This window comes from Oryx dammah, unplaced genomic scaffold (assembly GCF_014754425.2).
Source record: "Oryx dammah isolate SB20612 unplaced genomic scaffold, SCBI_Odam_1.1 HiC_scaffold_17, whole genome shotgun sequence".
NCBI lineage: Eukaryota > Metazoa > Chordata > Mammalia > Artiodactyla > Bovidae > Oryx > Oryx dammah.
This window is the reverse complement of record NW_024070201.1, coordinates 59730892-59754219: the sequence shown is the minus strand read 5'-3', so window position 1 is coordinate 59754219 and position 23328 is coordinate 59730892. Positions and strand designations below refer to the sequence as shown.

General features: G+C 34.0%; 1 protein-coding gene across 1 annotated transcript in view; it reads left to right on the top strand.

The window, feature by feature from the left end:
- DCDC1 (doublecortin domain containing 1) overlaps positions 1-23328 on the top strand; it is a 438943-nt gene that overhangs the window by 71966 nt on the left and 343649 nt on the right. The window contains exon 7 of the mRNA XM_040258929.1: positions 15814-15980. Within this exon, the coding sequence (XP_040114863.1) occupies positions 15814-15980 (167 nt within the window). The remainder of the gene's footprint in view (positions 1-15813; positions 15981-23328) is intronic.

Genomic DNA, 23328 nt, shown 5'->3' with positions numbered 1-23328 from the left:
GTTGACTTTCAAAAGGATGTCAAGACCATGCAATGGTCTCTTCAACATATGGTGGTGGCAAGATTGTATATCCACATATAAATGACTGAGGTTGGACCCCTACATAGAACCATTTACCAAAAAAAGGAAAAACTGAAAATGGATCAATGATCTAAATATAAGAGCTAAAAGAATAAGACTTTTCCAAGAAGATGAAGAAATAAATCTGCATAACCTTGGATTTAGCAATGGATTCTTCAACATGACACCAAAAGTATGGGCAACAAAAGAAAGAAATAGGTAAATTGGACGTCTTCAAATTTAAAAAGAAATTGTATATCAGAAGACATTATTAAGAAAGTGAAAAGACAACCATCAAGATTGGGAGAAAATATTTTTGACCCATGTGTCTGATCCAGTTAAATATCCATAATATATAAAGAACTCAGACTCAACAACAAAAAGACAAACAACATCACTTCGTGGCAAATAGATGGGGAAACAGTGGCTGACTTTATTTTTCTGGGCTCCAAAATCACTGCAGATGGTGACTGCAGCCATGAAATTAAAAGATACTTACTCCTTGGAAGGAAAGTTATGACCAACCTAGATAGCATATTAAAAAGCAGAGACATTACTTTGCCAACAAAGGTCCATCTAGTCAAAGCTATGGTTTTTCCAGTGGTCATGTATAGATGTGAGAGTTGGACTATAAAGAAAGCTGAGAACAGAAAAATTGATGCTTTTGAACTGTGGTATTGGAGAAGACTCTTGAGAGTCCCTTGGACTTCAAGGAGATCCAGCCAGTCCATCCTAAAGGAGATCAGTCCTGAGTGTTCATTGGAAGGTCTGATGTTGAAGCTGAAACTCCAATACTTTGGCCACCTCATGCGAAGAGTTGACTCATTGGAAAAGACTCTGATGCTGGGAAAGATTGAGGGCAGGAGGAGAAGGTGATGACAGAGGGTAAGATGGTTGGATGGCATCATCGACTGAATGGACATGGGTTTGGGTGGACTCCGGAAGTTGGTGATGGACAGGGAGGCCTGGCACGCTGCAATTCATGGGGTTGTAAAGAGTCAGACACAACTGAGCAACTGAAATGAACTGAAAGGAATTAAATAGACATTTTTCCAAAGAATATAGACAAACAGCCAACAAGCACATCAACATCCTTAGTCATAAGGGAAATGCAAATCAAACCTACAGTGAATTAACACTTTATATAAACTAGTAATGGCTATAAAATAAAATGACACACAGACAAAATGGAAACTAAGTTTGTGAACATGAAGAAATTGGAAACTCTGGACATTGGGAACATGAAATGGTTCAGCCACTTTGGAAAATGATTTAGTGGTTCCTTCAAAAGGTAAACATAGAATTACCATATGACACTGCAATTTTACTCCTAGGTATATACCCCAAAAGAATTAAAAACAGACAATGAAACATTAACCTGTGCATACATATTCATAGCAACACTACAGATAACGGCTAAAAGGTGGAAACCAAACATCTACATGCAAAAACATCCGAACATCTGAAAAGATAGATGCAGAAATGCATTGTGATATATTATTCCACAATACATGGTGGAATATTATTCAACCTTGAGAAAGAATGAAGTACTGATAATTCTATAACATGGATGAACCTTGAAAACATTATGCTAAGTTTAAAAAATAAGACAAGTACCATATTACATGATTCAATTTACATTTGAAGTATCTAGAATAGCTAAATTCATAGAGATAGCAGAATGGTATTTGCCAAGACCTATTAAAAAAACTAAGACTATGGCATCTGGTCCCATCACTTCATGGCAAATAGAAGGGGAAAAAGAGGAAGCAGTGACAGATTTTATATTTTGGGGCTCCAAAATCACTGCCGATGGTGACTGCAGCCATGAAATTAAAAGACACTTGCTACTTGGAAGGAAAGCTACAACGAACCCTAGAGAGCATATTAAAAAGCAGAGATACCACTTTGCTGACAAAGGTCTGTCTAAGTCTTTCCAGTAGTCATGTATGGATATGAGAATTGATCCATAAAGAAGGCTGAGCACTGAAGAATTGATACTTTCAAACTGTGGTGTTGGAGAAGATACTTGAAAGTCCCTTGGACTGCAAAGAGATCAAACCAGTCAATCAACTCTGAATATTCATTGGGAGGACTTATGCTGAAGGTGAAGTTCCAATCCTCTGTGTTGCCAAAGAGTGATCTTCCTAAAATATCCCTCCTTTTCTTTCTTTTCCTCAAAGCTTGACATAGCTAGACAGTCTGTACACTCTGTATCCTGACATTTAAGTACAATTATTGTGTGATCTTGCCTTACCCATCCAACTAAATCACCACATCTCACAGCTCCAAGTAGGCACCTTCCATCACAGCTAGATCAGTCCCTTCTAAGTCGTAGACATGCAATGACTCATGTAATGCCCAGCTTCCTTACTTTTGCTTGTATTATTTTATGCCCACTCAGTAATCTTTCTACTCTTCTCCATTTATTCAAAGTTCAGCAATTTGTATCAGTCAGGATGTATTATATGACTTTGTGGTAACAAACAACTCCAAAACACTCGGTGGTTTAAGGAAAGATGTATTTTTCACTTATTCCACATGTCATTGTGGGTTGATTGCACCTCTGCTAGCTTACATCAAGGCACTTCACATGTTGAATAAAGTGACAGTGTTAGTTACTCAGTCGTGTTCTATGTCCTGTAGCCCATCAGTCTCCTCTGTGCATAGAATTTTCTAGGCAGGAATACTGGTTTGGGTGGTCATTCCCTCTCCAGGCAGTCTTCCAGACCCAGGGATCAAACCCAGGTCTCCCACATTACAGATTCTTTACTGTCTAGCCACCTGCTATCTCCTTAATTCAGCAGTGTGGGAATATATATAATCCTTCCACAGGGAAGGGCATTGCAAGTCACAGGACTAGGCCTGACATGAATAAGATGAGAGGTATAATTTTTATTGGGGGAAGGGCAAAAAATATTTTGCTTCCTCATAGAATATACAACACTATCTGTTAACCAAAATTGGTTTGTGTTAATTGCTGACTTGTGTCTGACTCTTTGTGACCTCATGGATTGTAGCCCACCAGGCTCCTCTGTCTAGCAATTCTCCAGGAAGGAATACTAGAGTGGGTTGCCATTTCGTTCTCCAGGGGATCTTTCCAACTCAGGGATCGAACCCAGGTCTTCCTACATGGCAGGCAGATTCTTTACCATCTGAGCCAGAGAAGACCACCAAAATTGATATTAGTTGTCAATTGCTATATAGCCAATTATCCCCAAACTTAGCAAGTTAAAGCAATAAACATGTATTTTGTCATGGTTTTTGTGAGTCAGGAATTCAGGCATGGTTTATCTGGGCCTTCTGACTGGATCTGTTACAAAGCTTCAGTCAAGGTGTCAGTTTGCAAAGTTTTAAAGTATTACTTAAATCCCACTCTATTTTGTTTACTAATACCTCTTTATCATAACTCTTTTGATGTATGTCTGTACCATATGTCATAATATATGTTTATATAGTATATCTGTCATGCAGAGGACTTACCTCTTTAACTAAAGAGAGATTTTTGTCTTACATTTAAAAAAAAAACCCAAAACCTCTAAAAATCTTGTAATATCTATAATAAGACCGAGCATGTAATAGACCCTTGAAAATTTAATATTTAAATAATAATTGCTAAATATGATCTTTGTTATAGTAAGTGATGAAAAATACTTTTTAAATGGCTGAGTGAATTAAAATTAAAACATTCCTTTTTGAGTTGCATTTGCAACAGATTATCCACTATTAACCACTTTTTGCCGGTAGTTCTCAGTGCTGTCACTTAATGATTTCCCACTACTCTGAGTAGTATTTTGCCATTTTTCATAGAACTTTAAAAGCTTGGAGATGCAAATGCATTACTAGATGCATTGTACAGTGTAAAAACAAATGAAAATGATTGTATTTTATGATATCTTCTTCCAAAATGTTGATTGCTTTACTCTGGATATCAGCATTAGAAGCTTCTTTGGTCGTCACCAAAGCCTCACTTTGCCATGATTTCCTCTAAGTCATCTCCAATAAGTGTCCATCCTGTCACTGCCTTTTCCATTTCTGACAGCTATAATTTAATTTAAAAAAATAGAATAGCTAACTGAAATCTATTCTTACACTTTTACCATCAGTCTTGATTTTGTCTTCTGGAGTTAAATGATGCAGATTAATTCCCAGTCTGTGACTGCCTTTCAAATATTTGAACATGTGTGATTTAAATCTTTTCCAGGTTAAGTATCTCCAGTCTCTCCAACTATTTCTCTGACCTCTCACCATCCTGGTTACTCTTCTCTGTTCTGTTTAGTGTTTTTGGTATTCCTCTTCTTGTGACCCCACAGTGTACATGATTTTCCAGGTCAGTCAATGGTGAGTAGCCCCATCTTCTCTTTTTCTTCAGGTCATTATTTAACCTACAATTACATTATTATTTCTTTTACATAAATTATATTGTTGAGCTAAATTGAACTTAAAGGCAACTAAGTCCCTCAATTTTTGCTCACAATTTGCTTTTAAGCTACTTCCTCATCCTGTGCTTGTACTGCTGATTTTGTAGATATGTGAACAGAACTTTATACATTGATACCTACTAAATTTCTGCTTATAAGAATTGTATTTAGTAGGTTAGCCTTATCAGATTTTTCAGATATTTAATCTGTGAGCCTGGGATTAACAATTTCTCTCATTTTTGTTTTCACTGTCTAAATTATTGATTAAAATGTTGTGCTGTGCTTAGCCACTCAGTCGTGTCCGACTCTTTGTGACCCCATGGACTGTAGCCTGCCAGGCGTCTCTGTCCATGTGGATTCTCCAGGCAAGATTATTGGAGTGGATTGCCATGACCTCTCCAGGAAATCTTCCCAACCCAGGGATCCCGCACTGCAGGCAGATTCTTTATCATCTGAGCCACCAATAGGCAATAATTAGGGACAGAGATCTTTAACATGCTAACAGAGTCTATGCTTCAGATTTCTATTAATCTTCCTGGGTATGACTTTTCTTTTAGTTACGAATTTACAGGTTTATCTAACCCCAATGTAAACACAAGTTTTCTAATTGCCTCACTCTAGTAACATTATTTTTAAAAGTGAGTTTAGTCTGTCATAACTGATCATATTGAATCAGTGCTTAAATTTTTACTGTGGCCTGAGGGGCCTTCATGATTTGGTCCCTACCTAGCTTCTCCAGCTTCCCATGTAGTACTGAGCCCCTCATCTCTGCACTCAAGTCACTTTATTTTCTTGTTTCTGTTCCTCAAACACTTGATACTCCTTCATGCCCCAGAACCTTACCATATGTTTCCTCTGCCTGGATTCTCTGCCCCTATCTTCCTTGCAAGGTATTGCCTACTCTTCTTAAGGTCTTATTTTAAACATTTCTTCCTCGAATACCTTTCCCAACATTGCCTTGCTCCTGTCCCACTTCCTCCCTTATCTAGGACAGGTATCTCTGTTACATTAATAGCACCCTGTGTCTAGTAATTGTCACAACTATAATTAATAAAGATGCTTGAGGAATTATTTAATATCAATCTGTCCCCTAGACTGTAAGATCCATGAGAACAGAGATTTTGTAGTCTTCTCTATTCCCATATTTAACCCAGGTCTAAATAATATAGATGAAGTATTTTAAAATAGTATAAATATAAGTATATAAAATTATTTTAAAAATTATATATATTATAGAATTACATTATATATAATTATAAAAATTGGGGATGATGCACTTCTTGGTGAAGCATTGTACTTTGATTCCTTTTGATGAAATGGAAATTTCAGGACATTGAGAGAACCTAGTCAAAATGCTTCCCTCTTCTTTTATGCCCTAAAAATCCCTAGTACTACACCTTTGTTGCTAGTATTTCTTCTGCTCTCTAAATGTGTAATTCTACAACAGTCCAGATGGTCTGGGTCCTGTAAAATGGCATTGCTTTCTTAGTTAAAAGTAGGTAGTTCAGAAAGATATATAGCCTGCAGCCTACAATCAAGCCCCATACAGGGACAACTGTATGTGTGTATTCATTCTGATTCCTTATATTAATACTACTTTTTCCGTGAAAGAAATTGCAAGCTAGGGAAGCATTCACTTATAATTTTCTTTTGTTTTGGATACTAAGTGACATATTGCTCTATCATTTTTAAAGAGAAATATCAAAAGAAAGCAATTGGATTCATGTTGATGTATGGCAAAACCAATACAATATTGTAAAGTAATGAACCTCCAATTAAAATAAATAAATATATATATATAAAAAGAAAGCAATCATGAATTTTGGTTTTTTATTTGCTTTTATTTGAAGGATAATTGCTTTACAGTATTGCATTGGTTTCTACGAAACAGCAACATGAATCAGCGGTAGGCTTACCCATGTCTCCTCCCACATGAATTTTAAATAAAGGACTTAATTAAACAGGAGGTTTGCAGACCTTCTGGGTTCTCCTGCCTTGTTATAGATACACCCATTTATCTGGGAAGGAACACACAGACTTGGTAATATTTTGCTTAAAGACAATAGATGTAGCCACAGTCTATTGAGATCTACTCTCCACTGGAAGAAATAATGTTTCTGTGCTGCTATTAGAAAGGGCAAGCCCCATGTAAGGAATTTCCCCATGAGTCTCCCTCTCTGCTCATTAAGTATTTGTTAGGCTTCCCTAGTGGCTCAGCCAGTAGAGAATCTGCCTTCAATGCATGATACCCAGGTTCGATCCCTGGGTCAGGGAGATCCCCTGAAGAAGGACATGGCAACCCATTACAGTATTCTTGCTTGTTGAGCTATGGTCCATGGGTCACAAAAAGTTGGACAGGACCGAATGACTTTCACTTTCACTTCACTTTCATGCAAGTTATCCCCATGTTGGGTCCTAATGATTAATTACTGTTTATTTTTCTAAGTGTTCACAAACTATTTTATAATCTGTCCTAGAAATTTTCAGGGGATAAAGATCAACTTTATGATTATAATATCTTCTTTAAAATTAATTATATTTGCCATGAGTCCCCTTACCATTTACCCTTACTTCTCAAATTTTTTGAAATATAAAAATTTAGGTTTCTTTCTGGAGAAGCATGCCTAGTGCTGATGGTTATTAATCAGCCCTGGAGTTTCTCTAGATTAAAATGTACAAAGGCAGCCAGTTAAGAGCCCTTTTGTGTAAGAAAGATGCCATTCAAAAGAAGTCCTCAGGGCTTCCTTGGGACTGTGCTCTCTGACTTTGCTTTGATTCCAAGGTACCTTAGACATGGCCCTCAGTGTCCTCTAATGACTTCCAGACATTGAACTTGAACTAGCTACTCTCATTGCTTGACAATAACAAAAATTGCTGGGAGTTGCTTGGTGGCCTAATGGTTAGGATTCTGGGCTTTCACTGCCATGGACCCAGTGGCGTGGCCAAAACAAAACAAAACAAAAAGCAAAACATAGAAGTGCTAACTAATTACTGATTTATATTTCTCCTATTTATCTATAGATAAGAATTTTGTCAAAGCTTGATTTTTAAAACTTTTTTAGTGGCAGTTGGAGAACTCCCATTATAATTGGATCACTGTCATCTTTTATTAAATATGTGAATGCACAATTGTGTGATATGAACATTCACAAAGCAGTCTAATCTGCTCATAGACTCTTTAATATGTCAGAAAAGTCCCTTTTGAAGTCTTTAAAACATAGACTGTCTTTTATAGTTGTGAATATATGATCATCACTCCTAGGTGTTGTTGGGCTAAACTTTCTTTAGTATTTATGTGATTTTTTAACCAAGTCTTTGATTTTTCTCCCTTCTCCTTGAGTTTATCTTTTTAGCTTCTAGTTTTTATATCTTATTTCTGGGTCTTTGAGCTCTAACACCCAAATCTGTATCTAACTCTAATGATTTGTCCAAGATCCTAGAAGTTCTTTATAAAAAAAGTTGTAACAAATATAATTGTCAAAGAAAACAAGTAATCTAATTGTTAGTACATTCTGTAAAACTTGATAGCTCAGTCGGTAAAGAATCTGCCTGCAATGCAGGAGAGCTGCGTTCGATCCTTGGGGTTGGGAAGATCCCCTGGAGGAGGTCATGGCAACCCACTCCAGTATTCTTGTCTGGAGAATCCCCATGGACAGAGGAGCCTGACAGTCTGCAGTTCATGGGGACTCAAAGAGTTGGACAGGACTGAGTGACTAAGCACAGCACAGCTGTAAAACAATTGTTTAAAAAGGTCTCTGTGTAAAAAACTCAGCAGTGATTGGTTTTCTTCCTTCTTAGCATTTTGAGAAGAGAGGTGAAAGAATAGGCAAAATATGTAAAGTGCTTATTATAGAAGATTCTACTTTTGTGAAACAAACATAGGGAAATGTCAAAAGGGAATCTTCCATTATAATTGCTATAACTATGAAGACTTTTCAGTTTATCACATTTAGAATGTAAATTTTTATGACACACATATATTTTACATCCTAAGTAAAAGACTTAAATGTAAATAATGTATTGGCCTTGCATTTGAGCCAAGGAGATTAAAACCATTTTATCCACATTTTCTGACTCCTAGGTCTCTCTGAATTAGGGTATGTATGTGCCAGGTATTAGTATTATTATTCCTTCTTTTGAGACTGAAAAAAAAGAAAAAAGGTCCAGCCACATTAAAAAAAAAATTATGTTAGTTGTTACTTTATAATGTAATAGTACAAAGTTTGAGACATTTTACAATTAGCTTACTTTTGAATGTTACTTACATGTATTTGATTTTGTTCCTAAATTTTATTATGTTTTTATTACATCTGTTCTTACTGTGTCAGCAGTTAATTGGTGCCTCAGTTAACACCATTTGGATTAAGCTTTTCTGAATAGTAATAGAAATTACAAGTAATAATGTCTAAAAAGTATCAGTTATTACAGCAAGCAATTATATAATGACATTTCTAAAGGTCTTTACTTCTCATTTTTGTTGATTTTATTTATTAAGTTCCAAGGATTGTACTTCCACAAACTAATCCTAAGATAGTACTTTAAATTTTTGTGCAGAGCTTTAAAGTTTACAAAAGCAGGTCATATATATTCAATTATTATGTATTGGTATAGACCATAACCACATGAAAATAGATTAGATATATTAGATATGATTAATTCTTAACATTTCTTTAAGTAATCTTAATTGTGTGCATATCAGTCCAATTAAGTTATTTTAGATTATTACTAAATACCAAATATTTTAGGTGCTCAAGAAATTGAGTCCACAAAATACTTGTAGTTTCAAAGACACATACACTATTATTTCTGTTGAGGGGAAAAACAAGACTCAAACAATAGAGTCCCAGCTTACTTCTACTTGTATAAATCAAGTTATTTGAATGAATGAATTGTGTATGCTGACCTGTTCTACCAATGTGCTACTGGGGATGTATGAAAAAAAGATGTGCATGGTGGTGGAAGTAGAAAGAAGCATAAAGCGTATTGGAAAACTACCAAATGTCCCCTGCAAATGGGCCCTATTCAGAATCAGTAAGCGTATGATGAGTGAAGTGGTTTTGAATATCGCCTTTAGATTCCATGCTGTTACAAGGCCAGCCCTGAACATGGCAACTCTTATTTCCACACACAGTACCTCTTCACTCTCAATTTAACCCCAAAATCTGATGAACCCATTACTCCATACTTGATTTCATGGAACAAGGAGTAGATATAGTTACAAATGATCAATCACAAGCCGTGAACCAAAGCAGCAAGGCATTAACAATTCACACCATTTTGGTCCACTTGCTCAAGCAGAAGATGTGCCAGCATATTTAATGCACAGCTACTTCGTTCAGTTTAAGAAAAGACATGACTCAGGCTGCATTTTCAAAACAGAGGAGACTTCCTAAGATTTCATACCTCCAAGCCCCAATGTCACCATTCACCCATATATCAACAATTAAAAAAAAAACAGGTGTTCCATAAAGGTCACAATGTCTGAATTAAATTTTACCCAGGTAAAACCAATATGACCTATGGAATTCTCTGCCCCCCCCAAATACATCCTTGTTCTGTTTGATCCTATCATACAAATCAGTGTCTCTTACAGCAAGCAGTATTGTAACACTGGAGACCCCATAGGCAATATGCCGTCAGTTTAATAGGATCACTGAAAAACTAAAGCAGCTGTGAAAGATTGCTCTAAGTATAGCAATCGTGTGCTTGTCATTTTGTTCAGTGGAGGAAAAATCCAAATTTGGGTAGGCATTGGTATTTAAGAAAACAACTGCTAAATCTTTTCTCATGAGTATCTTGGGGACAATAAAATTTGACATATAGCATGTAAACAAAAGTACACAGCAGCTGTTGGTTTGGTTTTGTTTGAATAAAGATATACTGATATAAATCATTCAAAGTATGCCCTCCATCATTCAATCTTCCCAGCAGACCATGCTTTTGAGTGGTGTCTGCTGGTTGTTCTTGGACCAGGAGTTTTCCAGCTATTACATAAAGCTGGATAACGAGCAGTAAAACACATACATACCTTGGCATTAGCTCAGACTCCCTCCAGACCTGCTTCCTGGTTGGGAAGCTGTCAGTTCTGAGTATCTTTTAAGAACCCACCTTGCATCATACAAAAAAGAGTTTTTAGATCAACTTTATTAACAAACATTTTCAATTGAATTAATGGGAAGTTTCCAAATGATGTCCTGCTAACAATAGTGAGTATTTTTGAGAACTGAGATCTGAAATTTCCTGCCAAGTAGCATATAATAGTTTTTCTATGGGTAAGTATGCTTTGGGCACTGTCTTTTTTTTTCCACAGTCTCATGTACTCTGACTGAAATGTGAAACTTATGATTCTGGGTATTTAATTGGCATGAATTTTAATTTTTAATTGGAAGCAAGCTACTAAAGCACTTATTTCCAATGCTTTTTGAAAATATATTGATTGATAAAAATCCTCTTTTTAGCTTTCTACAGTAGATTCAAATGGAATGTGCCAAATGTCTCTTTAAATGTCGGGTGTTGCTTTTGGAGAGAGACATATATATATTCCCTAGGTATGGAAATTGACAGGACATTCCAGTCTGTATCTTCATAGTAAGTTCTATTAGGTTTATCTTTAGAGGAATTTTTGGCTCCTTGTCAGAAATTCTTGTACTGTGTCCATCATGAATCCAAATAAGCTCAAGCTTCTTATCTGTGATATATAGGTCCTCTTGAAGGTTGAACAGTTTCGTTTCTCATAAATAGCTTATGAATTCATTGTGTTTGGAGTTCTTGGAAGGAATTACCCTTATTATGTAAAATAGCTGTTTTGACCTTAATCTAATATTTTATTGCTCTTTTATTTAAGTTTTATTGTGTGCCTTTTCCCATAGTAGCATGATTAAGGATTTTCCAGGACTTTTAAAATATCCAGCTCTGGTCTTCTCCTGGCTGTGTGTGTGTGTGTGTGTATGTGTGTGTGTGTGTGTGTGTGTGTGTGATGTGTACTCAGCCATGTCCAAATCTGTGACCTCATGGACTGTAGCCTGCCAGTCTCCTCTGTCCATGGAATTTTCCAAGCAAGAATACTGAAGTGGGTTGCCATTTCCTACTTCAGGGGATCTTCCCGACCCAAGGATCGAACCCGTGTCTCTTGCATCTCTTACCTAAGCAGGTAGATTCTTTACCATTGTGCCACCTGGGAAGCCCTTTCTCCTGGCTAGTTAATGCTTCATTGCCAAAATTGTATTGTTTTTCTTCTATGTTTATTTTCTTCTTTAGTGTTCAAGATCATTTTATAAGAGAGTTTAAAATAAAACTATTGTACATACTTCAATTATGCTTTAAAATTCTGGTATATTTGTATTTATCAAATTTTCATTAAATTTTCATTTGGTCACAGAAAATTACAGATTCTCAATGATTATGTATAGTTGTACTCATGGTCTTAAAAGTTACCTAAAAGACTGCCCACAGTATATCCAAACGTGCTATTTATTTATCCAGTAGATAGTTATTGGGTGCTGCTTTTATCAAATTGAAAAACACCATGCCTTTAAACTCCAAAGTTTTTGTGATTTACTGGAAGATGAAAGTAGTGAGTGGAGAATATGAGGACCAATGCAAATCAATAAAGGAAAAATAAAATATAAACAATGATCTGGGAAAGGTAGAGGATAGAACAGTTTAACAACTTGGGAAATTTTGCCAGAGGAAATGACAATTCCTATGAGCCTTGGAAGACAAGGATATATTAACAGGTGGGAAAAATGGGGGGAAGAAATGCAAAGGAAATAAAACAGCATGTTGATAGCTATGAAATTAATATAGCTACTACTTTTAATCATATGACCCATTTACTCATAATACTTAGTACTTGCTCTGAGCAGTGAAGTTACTCCTTTTGACCACATGATCTATTTACCCAACATCTTCAACTCCACACCTATTGAAATTGGATTAATTTCAATTTGCTTATAGTCATGACTTGATGGATAAATAAAATGGATAACAAATGGATAAAAATCATCCATATAAATTGACCTTTACAGTGATGGAAATGATCCCAACTGAATGATCACATTTGACTGATTATACTTATTGATAGATTTAAGGAATGATTAATTTCCAAATCATGTATCTAATAAAAATGTTGAGGACTTGTTTAATAGAATTATTGAAATTACAGGAAAGCAAGATTCTGTAAAGGAGCAAAGAGGTTGAACACTTGTAAGAAAGGCCTCAAATGTAAGAAGAAATGCTATGTTATTCATTTCTTGCTAGGCACACAAATATATATTAAAGAAATACAGGATAATATGAGCCAGCTACCTTCATGAATGAGGTCATATTTCTGAGTAGAATTTAAAAGAGAAACTCATGGTTTACATACAAAATAATATCCCAGAGTTCATTCCTGGGAAAGACATATTTTTTCATTGAGTGTCTATAATGGGCTTTGCTAGCTCATAGCAACATGTAGGATTATGCTCTTTCCAATGTTGAAAAGTGTCTATTGTCCTTTCTAAATCAGTGCCCTTATTTCCTGCACATCTATATGCAATAGTCCTCTTTAATAGAATGAAGTTTTGCTTCAGAAACAGAGAAAGAAGAACTGAACATAAAAGAGTTAAAACCATTGGTTAAGAACAGATATGAGTTTTTGGTATAGACTATTATGAATATCCACTAAAATACTTAATAATTCTCATATTAAAATCTATGGTTGGGGTTGAAAAGTCAACTTTCTCTTTTTTAAAAAATTAATTATTCTATTATATTTCAAAACTATCATCTTAGGCCAAGTCTTCTTTTTTAGGGAGAGTTCTCTTATTTGAACTGATTAATAAGTTTTATTTTTCCAATATATTAGGCTTATTTATACTTCCTTTCTAAGTGCTTAGGCATATCATTTTCTTATGTTTTCTGTACCTTCCTAGTTAGTGGAAACATTGTTTGTTCTTGGGGTGTGCTTTGTCTTCCTTTTCAAGAAGATCATCAAAGTTACTAGTTTGCAGCTTCCAAAAAGAAAAGAGCCTTCTAATCCCCAGTTCAGAGGCTAACCTTTATTAGCGCTCTTGTGGTTATAATGAGGACCCTGCTTCCAGCAGGGAGATTCTGGAATACTGAACAGATTATTCAACAAGTTCAGAGCAGATTCTGAAGTCCCTTATAAAACCTGCTTGTGAATACTGCTTTCTTTGCTTTGCTATTTCTGGTTTCCATAGTATTCCTAATTACATAAATCATGTGGAGCATGGGAGCTCTTTTCCATCCTATATCAACTCTGACACTGCTTACATTTTGATATAATTTGTATTTTTCCATAAGCTGTATTTTTTTTTCTTAAATTCTTATGGAAGGTACAAACCCTGAAAAAAATGTATAGAGTTTTGTGTTAGAAAATATATTAAATTCTTCTTTGGAATCCTTTGGGCTGACATAAAGAATTTGAAAGTTACTTTGTGAAAAGCATGGATGAATAAAGCTATAAAGACTAGAGAATCTGATAAAGTGTTCTTAGATTTACATTCAAGATTAAATCTTGGATGTAAATCATTCAAGTTTATTATTTGCTTATTGGATTACTTAAAATTGTTTTTCAATTTAACAGCTATTTATGTAATGCCTTTCCATGTACAAAAACTGTACTAGTTTCAATGGGTGCATCAATTAAAAGTTTACAAATTAAAATTCAACACATAGTAATATATGAATTTGTAGCTAACTGAAAGCTTTGATGATTCTTAAACTGGGTTTCTTTGGGAAAAATTATAAGCCAAGTTGAAGAGTTAAAATTCTAAAAATAAGTTTACTTCTCTTTTTATTTCTTTAGTAATACATATGACCTAATATATTTCTTTTAAAGTTTGAGATAACTGTAGTGATCAAACTTATAGAGAAGAGCAATTGCTTCAGGAGGATAATAGTTTTGATATGTGAATTTCAGGAATTAGTTTCTCAGGCTGGGGAATGAATTTCATGCACACATCTAAAGATTCTAAATAATCATTGGGTCATGATTTCTTTTTAACTTTATTTATAGTAATCTTAGAAAATCTTAAACTCTATTTACAACATTTCCTTTAGTGATGAATATGTTAGAATTTTAATTGCACTTTGGTAGAGAGCTGTAGAACTTGGTGCCATAAAAGGCATAACTTTTTTATTAGGAGCAAAAATCAGCAGAATACCAGTAGCAAAGGCCATTTGCATAACTCAGCCACTCTGCAGCTCAGCTGAACCTAATTGTAATTCAGTTTCCAGATAGCTATGCTAGGCCCCTCTACATAAAATATGCAACGTATAACATAACCAATGGCACGGACCTATTTTCTTTGCTGGTGATCAATCCAATTTCTTTTCCAGTAGAAGTATGTATTAGAATAAGGTCGCCAAGCCATATAGTTATTTAGTATGTTTATGCATGTAATGTCACATGCATACACTTAAAGGCAAAGTTAAAAAAATGATACCCTTTCATCTTTCTGGATTCTCAATTGTGCCTAAGATTTTTAAAGTTTCTTTATTTCTGGCATTTCAGTGGGAAATTAAATCTTGAAAAATGTTAGCTAGCTGCCATGTTATTTGCCTATTTTACACTAGAAAGATTTTATAAGCTAATTGGGTGAAAAAGTGTATAAACATGTCTGTCAAGTCCATATGGATGTTGCAATACAGGCCCACAAGTAAATATCTTCTATCTGTTCACAAACCGTGTACTGGAATAGCATCCCTAAATCTTTGACCAGCTTATGTCCCAGAAGCTTAAAAACAAAAGGTATGTATGATAAAATGCTTGCTTAAGATTCTCCCCCTTATTTTTAAACAGCCTCACCACTCTATTGTATGGGTTATTTAAGCGATGGCAGTGAAAAGACTTGAATAGGATGGTTTATTAAGGTGTGGATTATATTTTATGAATAATTCCCAGATGTGATGTTTTAGTTATATAGACTCCTCTATGGGAAGCTATATACCGAAACAACATGGATCGTACAATTTTATCAGGACAATGCAAGTAGATTTCAGCAAGGTTGGTTCCAACTCATCTGTGATAAATGAGAAGATAAGGCAATCAGTGCACACCATGACACTCTGTGCAGCTAGTTAGGCACACTTCAGAACTATTCAGGTGTGCTCACAAAGCTTATGAGTCTTGCATGGGGGGGTGTCTCAATATAAATACATCCTTCATGGTGGCCTCTAGTAATGCAGGAATTGCCTCTCTAAGACTTAACCCAGGTCAGATATAAATAATAGATGTTAAGAGTTAGCTCTGGCATTGGGGCTGTGTTCCAGGCAGTGTATTTCGTTTGGGTCAAAAGAATTTATTTTCCCTTATTTTCTCATATAGTTCCTCTGCTTGAAAAATGCCTGCAAAATTCCATCACACCTTTACGGGGACCAGTTTGGGTCTCTAAGGGAGAAGGTTTCAGCCCCTCAGGAGCTAAGATGTACATCCAAGGAGTTCTTTTGGCCTTGTACCAACGATTAAAGTCTGCAAAAAAATATTCTAAACAGGTGAGTCATCCCTCTTTAAAAACTGCTTTATTGTATATTTTAAAATGTACTTGGTTGTATAGAAGCAATGATTGGCATCATGTCATAAAAGAACTGTGACATGTGTTTCGTGAGCTTAGTGCCCGTTAGGGAGCCAAAATGCTTCTTCTGTAATCTCAAAGACAACAATAATGGGGCTAATTGTATCTATCTTTTGGTGTGGGATGTCATATGTGTCATCTTTCCTTGCTGCATACTGTGCAAAACTAAAGCAACTCCTTATGTGGAAATTCTATAGACAGTTACTTTAAATAAGAAAATGAATAGCTTCTATAGCATTTGAAGTTTTAAATGACCCCCCCTTCTGTTTTTTCCAGTATGAAATCATACTTAATGTTGTAGAAGGTGGGCTAAAACATAACCAGTCATATTCTGGGAGATGAAATTGTGAATTAACTTCGTTGAGTAACTTACTTCATTTATATTTATTTCACTTGTATATTTCCAGGCCTGAAAGTATAGAAATAATGTCTTTGAAGCAGTTTAAACTAGAGTTTGTCCTTTAATTTCTAAATATCTATTTCATAATTGTGAAACAGAAAGAGAAAGAGAGATATAGATTGAGAGAGTGAGAGAGAGTATGTGTGTGGATATGTGTGTGTGTGTGTGTGATGGGAGAAGGAGTATGTGTATGAAAACTTTGAAATTTTTGCAACTACTTAGAAAGACTTTGATTTATCTTAAAGTAGAATTCCTATTGTAGAGTTGAATGATTTGTGCTGTTTATAAAATAAAACTCAATTTGACACAATTTTTGAATCTTCTTTGCACTTGGTCTTAAAAAATTAGGCATGCATTTTACCATACTAAATAAGGGCTAGGGTTTACATTTCTAACTGGGAGTTTCCAGTTTAGAACTGGGCGCATTATCCCAGACCACAGGCTGCTGAAAAATGAATATTTTGAAGGCATCATGCTATTATTCTCTGTATGCAGGGGGAGGGGAGGTGGGAATGGTAGTCTTAGTGTTCACACAGCACCTCCTGCTGTCTGGTTAGGAAAAGAACAGCTTGTATTGAGGAAGAAATTCTTGAACTAAGGTATCCAGAACTAGCAAGAGACATCTTCCCGTGAGAAACTTGCATTCTCAAAACATGATTGGTTTCCTAGTTAATTAATGTCAGTGTATCCAGAAAGTGTATTAATAATTATCATAGATAAAGCTGTTTACAATAAAAATATGAAAAATAAAAATACAAACTTATTTTTAACATTCTTTATTAAGCTAATATCATATATAAAAACTGATATAAAATATATTTTTTCAGAGTAAATTATTTTAACAGAAATATTATTTCATTTTTAAGATACAATGATATACAATAATCACCAATTTAATTACAATCATGTATTTGTTATTAAACAATTTGATCCTACTAATTTGACAGTTTAAAATTATTAATGTTAAGAAAGCCTGAGACAATTCTCCAGTGCCATAAAAGCACCATTTAAATCAAATCGTAAGAAACTCGAACATTTTCTAAGTTTTATTAAAAGTGAGGATGTTAGGGATAAGAAAAAGCTCAGAAAGTAGTTGTGGCATATTTATTTTTTCTTCCATTGTTCTAAACATTTAAAATTTAAATAGATATGAACAGTTGTACTGGATTGAAGAGGTCCTTGTATTGTGAGAAAATAATGCTTTAAGAATCACTGTTTGATTTTGAAAATTTCTTTATGATTCAAGATTGATGAAAAATACATTTTATGAAAATAAATATTAAATGTAAATGTGAAAAAATTAACATTTTTAGTGCCTCTAAATGTCTGATCACTTGAAATTGTTTATGTCATCAACATGACTTTCAACATTATGCCAAATTTAGGGATATTTTAAAAATCTAGGCTGTTTGCCATTTCCAACTAAACCTTTTTACTTTGCTCAGTTGTACAAACTTAAAGTTTTTCACTCAAATTTTTAATACTTTCACTCAAGTTTTGATATGATACTTGGTTAAGTTTTATTTTATAATATACAATTTATGACTTAATTTAAAATTATCTGTAGTGCTCATAAAAGTCACTATAGTGGTATCATTATCATGTCATCAGTGGTTATATTTTAAGCCTGGCAACAGCTTTATTTTTAAGATTTCTTAGCAAATATCCCTCTTAGCATTAATGAACTTTATCTGAACTGCGTTTACTTCATTTGACATTAGGGATAGACCTTTTTATTTAGTTTTATATAAGACTGTGTTTGGTAAAATGGAGATGGATGCTTAATTCCTATTTCCTTAACAAACCTACAAAGCTTATAAATTATAGAATTATATGATCTCTTGATATCATTTCCATTTATTCCTCTTCTGAGATCATATATAAAAACAACGGCATTGTTTTGCCAGGATTCCATCAAAAAATTGTAGATGTTAAATAGATGTTTTGGAATTCCCCAAGGAAATTTCTTTTAAATAAGTTGTGATAATAGAGATAGCTTTAAAAGAAAAGTCAGAGCTACTGGTTTTATGTTTACGAACTTATTCATGTTTCAGTTTTTAACTTTAACTTGGGTATTACAAGCATGCAACTGAATTAAGCCCACTACATTAGTATGGTCTTAAAAATATACTGATTCGAGTACATAAACTGAGATATTATAGTTAGGACAGCATAAAGTCACTTAGTCTTACATTTATCACATTTATTTCCTTAAAAGTGGAAACACTTTAGAAATTGCTCAGAGCTAAGCAGAATCTATTTAATTGGTAATTTTTGAAGTAGCCTAAACGCTTTCCTATGAAATGCAGTTAACACTTTCAGTGACAGGGCCGTTCCATCTCATTAGCATTCTTGTTATGTAGTGGTGCTGTTGGTGGGGGTGTTGAAGTAGGAATGCCATTGTGTGGAGTTCCAGTGTTTGGGGACAAACACTGCTGTGGAAGGAACGTGTGAAAAGGCCACAGTCCTGTCAGTGAATGAGGAAGGCTGTGCTTTCTGTGTGCTTCAAGCAGGGAAGCTGTCACTCATAGGCCTAACACAGCTAAACAGAGGCCAAAACACAAGCCTGCACTACCTTTTAAAATGATATTAGTGATTTTTAAACATGATCTTCTTTATTTATGATCCTCCATAGAGCTTTTAGTTGCTGTCAGTAAACAAAATATATGTCAGTCTATTCAGCAGCAGTCGAGGTCTATAAAAGTCCATGGAACTGAGCCAGGAGGCTATATAAATAATGATTTGGATTGGTTGATCTTAAGTATGAATGTGATTTTTGAGAAATGTATATTTCTGGAAATGTCTTCCCACTTCTGATACTCCTTTGATTTTTTTTCCCCCAAGCAATAAAATTCCTGGAGACTTTTACATCATGGATGCATAGCACTCTTCTTTTAAAATACGGTTTTTAAAGGAGCTCATAATCATACAGTTTTAATCATTTAAAGTGGCTCACAGTGTAGTTTAACAGGTGTTATAAGTTGCATAGTCATTTCTGAAATTGAGAGAGACCCAAAGGAAATGAGTACCTAACTGTAATACCTTAACAACCAACATCTTAATTGTGAAGAAAATCATAGTCCCTGTGGTAGTTAAGACATGAAATTTGAAGGAATGTTTAGTATTACTTATTTTCAGCACTTTGGAAAGAAATGATCAACTTTGAAAGTGAGTTTTAGCTTGTTTGATAGCTTCATAAAAATAGATAAACAGAAAAAAAATCCTCAAGTGTTTCTTAAAATTTGAGATATGTGTAACTTTGGCAGTATATTGAAAAAAATGGCAATTTTTATTATTTATATGTGAAATTCCAAGGAAATGTTTGGTTTCTGTAATTTTAATTTGAAAATATGTAGTTGGGTTATTTTTAATAGATCATTGCTTAATGAAGTTTGTTGAAAACTGTAATTTTCTGCCTGAGTGATTGTTTGGTGTGTGTATATGGTCCTTTTTGTTTATTAATTTAAGCTAAGTACTTTTTTGAATGCTGTTATATTCTAATGTTCCATATTTGATGTGTTAGGTTTAAAAATCTCAGACACTAAATTTCTACTTCAAAAATTAGGTTTTATTTTTTAAACTGGAGCTGTACTGTAACTTTATTTTGTGGACATATAATTAGATGAGGAAATGATCATCTAGTATCATCTATATATTGGTTTTGTAGTTTCAAACTGAAAAGTATTTTATTGTTACATTAAACTAACTTCTACCAGAGCACTTACATTTGTTAAAAAAAAAATTGCCAGGTTAATGCTGGTTCACTGTACCCACGCATTTCAGTAAGTTTGATACTTAGATATAAAAGCAATAATAATAAGACTGCAATTGTATTCAGAAAAGATTCAGTTCAAAACATGATTGAATTGCATTAGTGCTGATTTTGTTTATTGCAAAAAGTATCTTTAAGGAATCTTTTAATTTCCCGTAAAAGAAGTGTTGAGAGTTTGTCTTTTCAGATCTGTGTTGTAGGTTAATTAAAGTCAATTTATTTGTCCTAACATTATTGAAGGAAAAACTATTCCTATTTCATTTTCTATATATACTTTTTTCTTAGTATACCAGCTACTTTTTTTCCTAGTTTCTTTGAGAGATAATTGACATCTAACATTGTGTAAGTTTCAGGTATACAATGTAATGATTTTATACACTTATATATATAGTGAAATGATCACCACAGTTGGATTAGTTAACACCTCTCCCACTTCACATAATTAACATATTTTTTTGTGTGTGTGGTGAGAACATTCAATATCTATTCTCTTAGCAACTTTTCAATATATAGTACAGTATTGTTAGCCATAGTACATTAGATCTCCATTTACCTATATATTAAAAATTGAGCTCTTTTCTTGATTTACATTGCCTGGAGCAATACCCCAGATATTTCAGTTTTGAACTTCTTGATGTCCTTTGAAACCGTCGAACAAAGTCTATAATATATGAACAAATTTACTATTAAAAACATTAAAATAACATTATAAATGTTTCAAAATGAAAACTACTACTGATGGTTCTGATACGTAATTTTTTAGACTGCTAGCTTGTCTGTAGATGTGAGTGATTGTTGATTTTTTTCCCCCCCTGAAACCAAGCTGCATTCTAGTTACTTGAAGTATTTTAAGAACCTTAAACTTGTGTCTTTTTCTAAGTGTCATGCTTTGAGCAGGCCTAACATCAGTTAAATGAAGTGAAAATTGCATTCTTGTCTTGATAGAGATGAAAATGGATTTCTGGTCATGAAATAGATGTAGTTGTCACTTTTTAAAAAAGGTGTCAGCAGTTTGCTTCAGCAAGTAAGGTGCCAATTCAGTATGGCAGTAAACTTGTGATCTGAGCAATCAATAAAATGCTTCAATAACTTCTGCTTCATTACACTTATAATAAGAGGCTATAGATCCATGGCACATAAAATGTTGATAAAGAGAGTATGTGGGGACCGACTGTGACAATTTTCTTGAAAGTACAGTAGGTGCAATATTGCCATCTAGAGTTTGTGCATAGGTAATTATTGCAGAGAGGGTGGAAAACTGACAATAGGATAAAACAAGAAATGATATTGAATACTTTTTTTTCCACCCTTTATCCATGACACATTTATTTTCATGAAACATTTCATTTGATTCCCCCTAAAACTGTTCAGGAAAAATTTTTTCAAATCTATATTTTTCTCTAATTGTCTTAGAATTACACTACCAAATGTCAAATATATATCTTTGGCTCAAAATTGAACTTTTTTTTTTCTGTGAAAACTCTTTATTAAATAATTTTCTTTAGAAAAAATTACAGATTTTTCTTTTTTATAAGATAATTCAATTATGTGAAAGCAACTCTATTGACATCTCAGGTGAATACCTTTCAATTAAAAATATTATCTTTATTAATAGTAAACACTCCTTAAAAAATTGAGAGCCAACTTAGTTAAAATTGGAATTTAAAATAACTATATTAAAAAACTATATAAGAAAATAAACTCTCCTGCTTATGTGCTTTTGAACATTTTAATTAACTGTAAGTTCCATTTGAGGATTGTTTAAAATATGTCTTCATCTTTAAATAAGCAGTTTAAAAAGTATTAGTTATCACTTTATTTTTCTTATTAATTAAAAAATTATTTAATTTTATAATATTTTTTGAATGAGCTAATTTGAAAAATACATTTTGAATCTAAGCATTACTGAGATTTTTTTCCCTCTAACCTGGTGACTGAGAATGCTTGCTTCATAACAGAAACATTTTTTGAGTCTGCATTTCAGTGTTTATGATGCTTAGTATAGTAGTAAAGGGCTTCCCTGATAGCTCAATTGGTAAAGAATCTGCCTGCAATGTAGGAGACCCCGGTTCAATTCCTGGCTTGGGAAGATCCTCTGGAGTAAGGGAAAGGCTACCCACTCCAGTATTCTGGCCTGGGTCGCAAAGAGTCGGACATGACTGAGCGACTTTCACTTTCATTTTCAATACAGTGTTGATGACTTAATAAGGAAAGTTAATCTTGAAAAATTATTTTTATCCTCCCATTTATCTATTTTTTAATGTGAATAGATAACTTGTATAAGCTTATTAACCTCGACCATCAGATTTCCATAAGGAAAGTAATTTGACATTAATATATTAGTAATGCATTTTTCTGATATTATACTATTTAGGTATTTTCTGTTCTCATATATCTATGTATGATTGACTTCTAGAATTGTAAAAAATAAAAGTGATTATAACATTAATTTATTTCCCTTTTATGATGAAAATTTTATCCTCAAACATCCTAATATTTTATTTTCTCTACTTATATTTAAGTTAAAACCAACTCCTTATGATAAACTCTATTTTGAGATTTTACTCATATTGAATAAAAAATGTTGCATCTTAAAACCTCCAAATAAGTATAGAATTGTTATGGGAAATTAAGTGAGAGGAAACCTGACAAATTTTCTTTAAATTACTCAACCACCTACAGGTATTACTTTACTGCCTATGACTCTTCTGAAATGAGAATAAATTTTACAGAGTTACAGCAGCAAAGTGAAAGAGTGTGTTTGATAGATTCCCTGAACAGTTTCAACACCCACAGGTATTATTTGTAAGAAAACAATCATGCCGAGTCTTCAGCTGGTTAGAGAGGGCACAGCATTCTATCTTCACCTGACATCCTATCTGTTCCGTCAGCATCCTAGGCTGCCTGCCTGCCGCCCCCTCCTCCTGGAACAGTAATGCTCACTGAGAGGTTTGTGTGAATGGACAAGAATATGAATTCTTTTTCCTTGAAGAACTAAGGCATATTCTTAGGGGAGAGGAAAACCGAACATCTTGAGGATTGACTAGTATTTCCTATTTTCTATTAAAACCCATCAATGTTGTGAGTGATTGATAG